A 12,394-nucleotide genomic window follows, 5' to 3' on the forward strand; every position below is an offset into this window, starting at 1 on the left:
TATTTTCTTTTGACAGTCCCCCTGTTTGTCTTGTTTGTAGCCCTTAAAAAATCTTAAAAACTGAATCATTTTCACCCAATTCTGACCTAAAAATGATGTCCTCACACTTTATTTCCAATCACGTGATCGGATCAGGGACGTCCCTAATTTTTACACTCCTGAATTGGATTTTATATTTAATTCAACTGGGAACACTGGCATGAATGTTCAGGTTTAACTACAGAACCAACCGAATGGTTTAATATCTTGAGCAGTATGAGAGTCTTGAAAATAAATGAAACTCGGTGCTAACTTCACATTAGATATCATGTTCCGTGAATCGATATCCTTTATGATCTTACACAATTTCATCACAGGTTTGTTTTGTTAACTCATTTTTTTTCAACAGCCACCATCCAGACTTGATGCAATTTAGACGTAGCTTTATGTTCATCTGACTTTTACATCAATATTTATCACATTTTTCACACGTATTCACTGTTCAGATAATAGGGCGACAGACCGAAAACCCATAATAGTTTGATTCCAATTACTATTGATCTTACCGTTGGATTGCTACAGGCCATTGTTTTATTGTTAATATATGTAATGTGCAAATCAATAGGAACAATTGTTTGAATCATTGATGGGAGAAAATCAAACAAGCTCCTTGTGTTCACAGCGAAAAGCATCTTAAAATTTAATTTGACTAACACCAGCCCTCCTATTGTGTGCAAGATATCTTTATTAGTTTCAGGGGTATTGTTATACCTTGTAATCATATTTGCAAAGGGTTAACAGATGGGCACTTGTGGGGTTTATCTCAACAATGAACCAGCAAATGTAAATGCAATTACGTGATCCAGTGCAAGGGTGGGATTGTTTGTGTTGGCAACCTGACCTTCCCTGGCGGATTTCTTTTTGAGTGATGAGAGTTCAACATGATTGAGCAATGCATGGAAAACCACACCAGGTGGAGTTGCTTTATAATCTGTAATTGATAATGTAATAAAGATGGCGAGAAGAACAGTGTAACATCTCTGTGTTTGGAGTCACTATCATGACAGGCTTGTGTTTTTCATGCCTGGGTGGAGGTTGCTCGGCGATGTGGGCTCATTCTAGCAAAATTACCGGCGTTACTCCCTCTATCGCTCTGCTTGCTGTCAACTCGCTCTTTATCACGGACCACCTTGATCTCTTTTCTCGCTTGGCAGACCGTGTGACGTGCAATTGACATGTAGGTTTGAAGGCAACGTGATGGTATTGAGCTGTGGACTAAAGGTAGCTACCATGCTTGCAAACTGCTTCCATGCAAGAACTGGCATGACTGTTGGCTTTTTAGTCTGCTTGCTGGCTTGTTAGAGGAAATGAACCACTTCATGCTGCTACACCAGAAAAGTCAGAGAGGGAATCTGCAGTGGGAGAGATCACCTGACCACATGGGATTAAAATCTGTTCGTAGAAGTCTGACTTTGTAAAAAATGGGCTATGCTAGTGTAAAAGTTCGGCACTGACAACATTTGAAGAACCCTGTGAAAAATGTGGACTATCGTCATGAGTAATTGATAGATCTGTAAAAACAGCTTCTGGAGCAGGTTAAGAAAGAGTGAGATCAATTTAATAGGAAATAGGTTTATTACCAGACTGCAGGATGGGGAGAGAGCTCGAACAGCTGTGAACCGCTCACAGCCTGTTGACCTTGCAACTCTCTCCGAATGAACAGTTCAGTCTTTATATAGGAAAACAGCGGATAGTATAGTTTCTATGACAACGACCAAACTTTGGGCAAAGTCTGATTAATCAGTGGCAAGTCTCCATCACAACGACCAAACTTTGGGCAAAGTCTGATGAACCGTTGTCAAATTTCTATGATTACAATGTTTCTATACTTACAAAAACTGATACAATATGAACAAGCAATTGCCAAGCATCTTTGTCGTCTTATCTTACAGTAATGAGTCCAAATTCATGAGTTGAAATCCAACTGTATTCTCTATGTCACAGGTGTCAAAGTTGCGGCCCGGCGGCCAAATCTGGCCCACTGCATAATTTTGTGTGGCCCGAAAAAGTAATCATGAGTGCCGAGTATCTTTTTCAGGATCAAATTCAAATGATTATAGATGTATATTATATTTCCTGATTTTCCCCTTTTTAAATCAATAATTTCAATTTTTTTAACCCAATTTTTTTCTGTGCTTTTAGTTCAAAAAGCAGTTTGTAAAATCTAAAAATAAAAGAAAAACAAATGATTAAAAGACATTTCCCCTTACAAGAAAAAAAGCCCCAAAAACAGTGTTTTAGATCTGTAAAAAACTGAATATTTAAGGCGATTTAAAAAAATAAATCTATTATATATAAAATAGTCCGGCCCACATGAAATCGAGTTGACATTAATGCGGCCCGCGTACTAACCCGAGTTTGACACCTTTGCTCTATGTCAAATGTCCGACGTAAAATTCACTTAAAATGAATTTGCATTTCACTCACAGAATTAATGGTTAAAACATTTGTAAAAATGTATGTTTCAACAGGATTTTTGAAAATGCACCTAATATCAGTTAGCTTAAAGTACTTGTAATTATCGACCAAGTAGAGTTGCCAACCGTCCCTTGAAAAATTGATTCGTCAGTGTATTGATCTTAGAAAGGACGTGCCTTGCCGCATATTTTTTATTACTGGTACTAAACAGTATTTTAGGGCGCATTCTGCCTTTTGCCCGAAATCAGATGGGATAATCTCCAGCAACCTTGGGAAGGATAAGTCATGTCGGAAATGGATGGATGCATTTGATGAGTTATTTGGAATTTTCCACTAAGGTCTTATATGGTCAATAATAAGCATTTCAATTACATTTACCTGATTAATGTAACTAATTGAGCCAAGTCACTTGACTCAGACTTACCGTATTTTGCCATTTAATATACCCAGGTATATTAAATGATTTTTGCTTTTTTGAGCCTCCCGTTTGTGCACCATTTAATATACCCCTGCAGTTTAATATACCCGGGTATATTAAACGGCAACTCAGCTTTTTTGGCAAGATTTGTATGGTGTTTATGGGGGCATAATTAGAGATGCTTAAGTTCATTAAAATTCCAAGTCAGACTTTATTCAGCAGTAAGTAGTTTTAACCTGAGCAGTACGTCGTTTTAGTCTGCAAAACATTGATGCACGTACCTTCCCATTTGTGCGCCATTTAATATACCCCTGCCATTTAATATACCCCTGCCATTTAATATACCCGGGTATATTAAATGGGGGGTATATTAAACAGAAAAATACGGTACTCGAAATAATGTCTTGGACTTTTTTCATCTTTCTGGAGTGATATTGAGTGAGGTGTGTGTGGTGCACCTTCCTAGATTTTGAAAGGCTGCCTGCTACTTGACTATGTCTCACTTAAGTGGCAAAGTGGGGGGTGTTGCTTGTAGGCCTCTAAAATGAGATGAAGGTACAGACTGGTCAAATCGAAGGATAAAGTGCTACCAATGGCTGCGCTCATTCGTAATGCCCTGCGGCACCTTCACCATTAGCATTCCCCACTGCGACTTGAGTTCATAAGACTAATGGAGTTGCTACCTGGGGACATTAATTGTGCGTGACACGACTTGGGGGCTTTTGGTGCACTCACACTAATATCACAGTGCCCGCCTGACAAAGCGCCCAAAAAGATTACAAACAAACCCCAAATAACTGCCAACGCCGTACCGTTGCTTGACAGGAGAAGATTTCGTGTGTTTGGGGATCGAGGGGGCACCCGTTGGCTTTCCGGATGTTCTGCAACTTGAGAAGTCAAGTCGTACGTGAACGGAAAAGCACGACTTAATGGTTACGACTCCCTTTTAAAGTGAAGTAGCTTGCATCCGATGCCCTGAATGTGACAAATGCATGACATCATCTGCTAAAAATGCAGTCTTGGCCTGAACCAAGTGCACGGGAGGCCTCAAGAGGGTCTTCAATTCTCAGAGGCACAGGAAGCAGAGCGATGTGCAGACACGGGTGTCATGGGCGATAAAAGTTATAGACTGAACTTACTTCTTTGGCTTCATTAGGACTATCTAACTGCGGAGAATTATTAAGGTCAGAATAATGGATGAGAACAGCGAGCGTCCCTAAAAGAAGCAATGTTACCAATTAGGGACGTCCCCAATCAAAAAATTGGACCGGAATTTATCGGAAATGCTTTGCTCCCCTCATTATTAAAGGAAATTCACTGTATATTATCTATCACGTGGAAAACAAAGACATATTTTTTTTGTAATGGCATGCATGAACTATTAAGCCACAAAAAAATAATGAATGTCCAAAGTATTTCCATCAGATATTGCAACATATGAGTTCAGAGGACCTATTCAAAGAGATATAATTGAGTAGCAGTCTGTGCATTTTCTCATAGCGCCTTCAACAAATCAATCCAACCCTCAAAAACTATTTTATGGCTATAAAACCTCGACTGCAGCTACAGCTGCGACAGATAAAAAAAATCAATAAATCAATGCACCAAAATGGGGTAAAATCCACTTCCTAGCGGCATTTAGTCATTAATTACAAACACTGGAGCTTAAATACAAACACTGGAGCTTTTCAGATTCAGAACCGGGCCCAAAGTTGAAATATTATTTAGGAATATAGCCATAATTTATTCACCAAAAATCCTTTTTAATTGTACACAATATCCATCCTCCTTTCTTCCTTCTTTTCTATCGCCATCGAAGCTAATGCTGAAAGTCTAGCCTGTCCTGTCGTATTTCTGGCATAGTCCGTCTTGAAAATGGCTTTAAATCAACACAACAATATATTTGCTTGTGCAGCTAGCTCCAGAAACAGTTTGGTAGCTCTGGCTAATCACTAGCCAATCATAGTTGGTGAAAGCGATGACGTATCCCTACGCCTGCGAGAAGGAAAGGACGTATCCCTATGCCTGCGACAAGGCATTGTGGTGTTGCCAACTCGAAATCTGATTGGTTAAAGCAACAGTCTTATCGACTCTTGTTTAATGCAGCAGAGCCTGCAGAACTGATTGTGAAGGCCTTGAGGCAGATTTCTGACCCTGGCAACAAATAATGGCTGAAATGTGATTGGTTAAATGCTTCAATATGAAAGGAAGCTAACAGTCAATTTGGAATTATCTAATAAGTATTGATTGACAAAATATAATATATGATTCAGATATTTCTTAGGCCAGCAGAGAAGGCCTTGAAGGCCCTGACGGCACGCCACTGTGATAATTTGATTTTTCAGATAGGCTGAAAGGAAATGCCTTGTCTAGGCCTTTTTGAAAAGCCGAATCCATTACTTATTCTTAATTCACTCTGGCATAAATTAAAGGATTTCTGCAGGCCATTAACTCATCCATTAATACCCAGGGTCAAGATTATTGAAGCTCCAGCTAAGGCAATGTGAAGGACCATTTTTTTCATGACATGTCAACGCAAGATTGCAAAAGCGTACAATTAATTGTAAAATCATCCTCTCCTTTTACTTTATATAAACAGCAGGGGAAGATAATAGTCGCGTGAACTGGCTTATCTTGTTGCGAAAATGTCATTTTCATTTCATCTGTTTTGGTCTTTCGCTCCATTCAAGCCCGGTTGATTATTTCCGACCTTCTAAAAGGAGGTATAAAATTAATTTGGTGTCAGTGCAAAATTAAAACCCGCTGAGCTATTTTCAATTTAGTTTGTTGAAGTGCTTGCTAATGGGTGAGATGAAATCGAAGCGTAGGCCGATTGGTGCCTCAAAGATATATTCCGACCTTCGTTTTTTTGCAAATGTCCCCATTGTGCGGGCTAAAACAAATCTAGCATTTACAAGATGGCTAACTTGTAAGAAAACTGATCTGCGTTAGCTCGACAAATGGTCTTTTGATTACCAGCTCTTCGGCGATTTGGGACCGGTGCAAAAGAAGATGAAATTAAGTCAAATAAAAATCATATTAAAGAATGTTACAGCCTAACAGCCATTAGTCCACAGATCACTGTCAGCTTTTGATGGATTCCTCACTTAGTTCAATGAATGTTATAATGACAATGATAGAATCACATGCAACCAAATAGAAAGCCGGAGTATTCCACCGACACGTGTGTGTGTATAATACTGAGAACCAATTGAATTACGGACTTGTAATTTTTCATTTCACAGAAACTAGATCTTAGGGGTTAAACTGTACAACTCTGAATAGATATTAAAATGTGGAAGGGAGTCCTTGGGTTATGATGTCTTCGATATAGGACATTTATCGTATTTTTTGGAATATAAGTCGCACCTGCGTATAAGCCGCATCAGCCAAAGAATGCACAATAAAGAGGGAAAAATACATGTACATTGCACAGTTTTGGGAGGGCAACAAAAAAAGCAATAACATCCATTACATCACGTGTCAAAGTGGCGGTCCGGGGGCCAAATCTGGCCCGCCGCATCATTTTGTGTGGCCCTGGAAAGTAAATCATGAGTCCCTACTTTCTGTTTTAGGATCAAATTAAAATGAAGAGTATAGATGTATATTAAATTTCCAGATTTTACCCCTTTTTAAATCAATAATTGTAATTTTTTAATCCATTTTTTCTGTGTTTTTAGTTCAAAAATCATTTTGTAAAATCTAAAAATATATATAAAAAAGCTAAAATAAACATTGTTTTAGATCTATAAAAAACTGAATACTCAGGGCGTTTAATCCAATTATTAAAAAAATCTAAATATTATATCTATAATGGTCCGGCCCATATGAAAACGAGTTGACGTTAATGCGGCCTGCGAACCAACCCGAGTCTGACACCCTTGGTCTAAAGGTACAAACTTTAAACCAGTTCTTTTAAACCATTTATATAAAAAAAAATCTGAATATTATATCTAAAATGGTCCAGCCCACGTGAAATCAAGTTGACATTAAAGCGGCCCGCGAACCAACCCGAGTGTGACACCCTTGCATTACATCAACAATAATTAAATAGGAACAACTGGCTGAATAGGCATGACAGTTTTTTTTAGATAATTACGTATAGACTAAAAAAGAAAACATCACAGGATTTCGGCAGTAAGAGAGAGATAGAAAATTATATAAGTCGCACTTTAGTATAAGTCGCAGGCCCAGCAAAACGTTGAAAAAGGTGATTTATAGTCCACAAAATACGGTAATCCGACTTTTCCATGTTCATGCGTGGTAGAAAAAAACTATTTTCAAACAACAGTGGTTTAAACACTTTTTATTCCTCGTTTTTTTATATTAAGTTAAGTGAACTATGTTGACGTAAAGTAGAAAGATCTTTCACCTTTCTTCCTTGGGTATGAGAGCAACTTGTAGGGGGGATTAATTTTTTAAAAGTACAAATATAATAAGCAATATTTGCCATTTATGCTCCCGTTTCTCTTTACAGAAAGACATTTAAAATCTGACAGGAATTTATGATATTGGAAAAAAAAACTGTCAAAAGCTTTTCCATTTTGGATAAAATGCATCATAAAAAACAATAATAGTCAAATATGCTAATAACCTGCTATAGTTCACTGCACCCTGATACATGACACAGCAAAAAAAAGGAAATGATCTATTTAATTAAGACATTTTAGTAGTGGCACCCAGTTGCAAGGTGATTCAGCTAATTACCGTATTAATTACAGCATTCATTAAATGACATAATTGCCTTTCAAAACACAATGACTCCTGCAGCCTCGGTAAGGTAAAGGGTTAATTTACAGTGGAACCCGGGCATGCATTATTTACATGCTTGGATGAATAATACATTTAAGAAGTGGTCTTATAAATCTGCCTGCACACAAAAAAAAAGCTCAGATGCGCAGCAAGCCAAATTTAAAAATAAGTCTTAAATGAAAGATTCTTTGAGCTATGATCACACGCTGTGGACTAAATCTCTTTTCCGTGATATCTGTGGCTTCTGTTAAGAATAAAGTGCAAAATTAATGCGCAATTCCATTATTGTCGACTTTATATCTTCATTCATCCTAATAATAAATGACCGCAAATCGTTTGCAAATGTAAAGACACAAAAAAGGAAGGAAAAAAATAGAAAAAGGATTAAACCAGGATGATACCTCAATGTTACACGGGAAAAAAAATAATAAATAAAAAATCTCTCTCTGACTAATCAAGGCCAGCAAAATGCTGCAGCAATAAATTACTCCAGTGTGAAATAAACCACACAAACAGAGTGATGATAATAAATGTAAATTATTTCTGGGGAGAAATTTTCATGGTACATGAGTAATATGAAGCATCAGGAAGGAGTCTTCCTTAACATTAATTACAGAAAATGACAAGTGAGCTGACAAGAAGGAAGGCTCATTATCTGAAAACATATTCACAACTTCGCAATTTGCTCAAGATGGACTCCAGCTAAATTAATCTCCTTTCTTTGCATGCGCCCCTTCTAATTTTCATGTTATTAACAGGTTTGCAGTATCACTCAGCGCTTGTCACCCTAATCAGATTTTTCGGCGTGTACGGGAAACCGTGGTCATTTGAAAAGCATCAGACCTCGATAACGTGCTCTCCGTCATGCGTCCGAATCTACAAGGATGCTTTTAATAAGGTTCTTTAATCATTTCTCCTTTTTTTTGCTCAACTTTTTGGCCTGGATTGCGAGGTGCTATCATTAAGCGTGAACAAAGATATCTAACTAGGTGAGGATTTCACATTGTCTTTTTTTTAAGAAAATAAATGATGTCACTTCATTTTGCTTTTTGAAGTTCGATATACTAAGATAGGAAGCAAGAAATTAAATAGAGTGATAAACAAATTATGGAAAAGTGCATTTAAACATCATATTTGCAACAATACAATACATTTATCGTATTTTCCAGACTATAAGTCGCACTATTTTTGTAGTTTGGCTGGGTCTGCGACTAGATATTATTTTATGCTTACTGCTTCTTGTTCATTGGTCACTTTCTGTGATTTTGGGGGGGTATTTGTAGGTCTTTTTTTGTTGTTTTGGGGGCATTTTAAGGTTCGTTGTTAACTCAAGAAAAAATAAATATGACTGCAGAAAAGAAATGAAGCATATGAGCAATAATCACGCAAAACTCATACACATTTTAGTTTTACAGCACCCATGTCAAATAATAAACAAAGGCATTTAATATCTGTACAGTATGAATGAGCTACAAAGTCAGATAGAGCACCCCCGCGGACCGGATCGGACACCCTAGAGCAGGGGTGTCAGACTCGGGCCGTGTTAACGTCGACTCGATTTCATGTGGGCCGGACCATTTTAGATATAATATTTAGATTTTTTTTTAAATAAATGGATTAAAAGAACTGGATTAAAAACCCTGAATATTCAGTTTTTTATAGATCTAAAACAATGTTTATTTTAGCTTTTTTAAATATTTTTAGATTGTACAAAATGATTTTTGAACTAAAAACACAGAAAAAATGGATTAAAAATTACAATTATTGATTTAAAAGGGGGAAAATCCGGAAATTTAATATACATCTATACTCTTCATTATAATTTGATCCTAAAACACAAAGTTGGCACTCATAATTTCCTGGGCCACACAAAATGATGCGGCGGGCCAGATTTGGCCCGCGGGCCGCCACTTTGACACATGTGCCCTAGAGGGCCACTTCCAGCCCATGGGCCGTATGTTTGACACCACGTCTAATCAGAATTAAAATTCCATATTGTATACAATTCTGAGCCCATTCAGTGAAAGAATATACTCTGAACAAGATTACATGTCGCTTTAGTATCCTATCAGTGCAATGATAGTAATTAATGTATATGTATATTAATAATTTCAGGCTTTATTGTGCATGTTTGTGGTATTATTTTTGTTATTCCCGGAATTTACTTGATGACTTGAGACAAACATGTTACTGGAGATTTGGCATTGTCATTTATTTTGCATAAAAATAACAGATTTGTGCTTAGATGGTTAGATGATTAGTTTTATTTTTTTATTTTTCATCTACAAGGGTGTGTGTAGCTGCTAATAATCATTTGGTGGACCGAGGGAGCAAAATACTGAATTTTAAAATATATATGAAGTATTTGTCCCATTTGTTTTTTTTTTTCCTCTTTTTTTTTCTGCAGTTTTTTTAGCACCTGGTCTCGTCAGCTCTTCCCTTCAGTCAACCAATCAGCTTTCACTCCCGTTTTCCCCAGTTGTTGCTCATTTTCTCGTCAATTTGTTTGTATTTGGTTCTCTGCTTTCATTCAGTCTTTGCCAGTTCATTGTTTATTGTTTATTTGTGAGCTCCCTGTTGAAATCAACTCAATCTCCGTTTTGTTTGTTCCTTGGACTCCTGATTTGTGAGTTTGTTTTTTTATCTATTTCTCTTTTGATAACACCAAATGCCATACTTTGCATTTTCAAATAATACATTTTTGAGTTGCACCTGCTAGCTTTGCTTTCTGTACTAAAATCACAAGGTCTTGTTGTTGACCTACCAATCACTATCTAAACCACGGGTGTCAAAGTGGCGGCCCGGGGGCCAAATCTGGCCCGCTGCATCATTTTGTGCGTCCCGAGAAAATAAATCATGAGTTTCTATTTTAGGATCAAATACAAATGATGATAGATGTACATTACATTTCCTGATTTTCCCCTTTTTAAAATCAATCATTGCAATATTTTCAATCCAATTATATTTATTTTGTGTTTTTAGTTCAAAGGGCATTTTGTAAAATCTAAAAATAAATATACAAATATTTTCAGTTTTCCACTTTAATTTTGAACATCATTAAAAAATATATTTTGTTTCCATTTGAAATGAAAAATATGATTTAAAGAAATTTTCCATTACTAAGAAAAAAAAAGCTCAAATAAACATTGTTTTAGATCAGGGGTGGCCAACCAGTCAGAGACTAAGAGCCACTTTTTTTACTGTGTTACTGCAAAGAGCCACATCATACATGGGCACACACAGACCTCTGCTCAGCCAGATTTATTGAAAATGACCCACAGCAAGATAATGACAGTTATTTTTTTTCAACAGTTAACATTGTGTGCACTGTCACACACACACACATAAACTCTCAGTTAAAGCAAGTCCACAAACAAAAATATAACAATTTTCAATGACATTTTTCTCTTACTATGCTGCCTAGTGGGACTTCTGGCATGCCTTGTCCTGAACAATCCTCCTCAAATCTGGCTTGTATTCCGTTGTTGCCACTCGAAGCACACTCTTTCACATGAGTGTCAGTCAAAACAGATCGATGCTTTGATTTCACATGTTTCAGGGTGGAAAACACAGACTCGCAGACGTACGTTGACCCAAACATCGACAGGATCTTTAGCGCAGCTCGTTTGATGTTGGGGTATTTTTCCATCGGAATACGTTTCCAGAACTCAATGATCCCTTCCCTGAAAACAGCTTTCAGTTGATCCTCCTCACAAAGATCAATCATCTCCAACGATGTTCCAAGCCAGTTGATATGAAGCAAGAGTTATGGTTTTTGAGTGTTTTGTTAATTTTTTGAAAAACTGCATCTGCTTTTCTGCCTGACTTTTCAAAGTGACCAACCTCTGCTTGCGAGGTTCAGTCCCTTTTGGAAATTCCTCGTCGATGTAAGGATGGATTGAGTTAAAGTGACGCTGAAGATTTGAAGCTTTGAAATGCGCCAATGATGCCTGACATATAAGGCAGAATGGCTTGCCATTACGTTCAACAAAAAAATATAAATTCTCCCACTCTGTTAAAAATGTCCTGTTCTCTTCTTCATATTTTCGTTTGGCTGTGCATTTTTTTCCTGCCATTTTGAGAGCGCTTGAAACTAATTATTTACAACTCAAATAATCTCGCGCGTTTGACATCACATCAGACGTTATTCTTCTTCTTTTCAATTCAAACTGGCTCACCTGGTCAGTGCGCCACCTAGTGTAAATGAATGGCAGCGCCAGCCAAGCATTTTTTAAGCTTGTCATGTGAAAGCCCCTGAAGCCCCGACGAGTGGATCCCCGAGTGCAGGTAACAGGCTAAACTAGCAGCTGTTTGACGGCTCGGACTACGTGCTGGGACCCTGTGTGTACTATTGATGAAGTTTGGTGCAATTCTGAGCATTATTTGTGGCTAATAGTGGCGTTTGCGGTCGGACAGTGGCTCCGTACAGCGCCGTATGTGGCGATAGTGCGGTATTTGCTGAAGTTGGTGGATCTCGTGAATCTAGCGGTCGGGTAAATTAATCTCTTGAATGGGGTTGTTACGGTGTGTTTGACCATGGTTTACACTTACGCCTTACGCCAGAATATCACTTAAAGAGCCGCATGAAATCAGCCAAAGAGCCGCATGCGGCTCTAGAGCCGCGGGTTGGCCACCCCTGTTTTAGATCTATAAAAACTGACTATTTAGGGCTTTTGATCCAGTTCTTTTAATCGATTTTTTTTTTTTTTTAAAATCTAAATACATTGGGAAATGTCTTCTCAATAGTTTATCCTCGAGAATGAGAAT

General features: G+C 37.6%; 1 protein-coding gene across 1 annotated transcript in view; it reads left to right on the forward strand.

Annotated features, from left to right (window-relative positions):
* The first annotated feature begins 1,236 nt into the window (after positions 1-1,236).
* The window catches only part of LOC144074313 (uncharacterized), a 54,770-nt gene continuing 43,612 nt past the window's right edge, over positions 1,237-12,394 (forward strand). The window contains exons 1-2 of the mRNA XM_077600682.1: positions 1,237-1,336; positions 10,035-10,253. Of these exons, the coding sequence (XP_077456808.1) occupies positions 1,237-1,336; positions 10,035-10,253 (319 nt within the window). The remainder of the gene's footprint in view (positions 1,337-10,034; positions 10,254-12,394) is intronic.

The sequence above is a fragment of the Stigmatopora argus genome, chromosome 5 (assembly GCF_051989625.1).
Source record: "Stigmatopora argus isolate UIUO_Sarg chromosome 5, RoL_Sarg_1.0, whole genome shotgun sequence".
Classification (NCBI taxonomy): domain Eukaryota; kingdom Metazoa; phylum Chordata; class Actinopteri; order Syngnathiformes; family Syngnathidae; genus Stigmatopora; species Stigmatopora argus.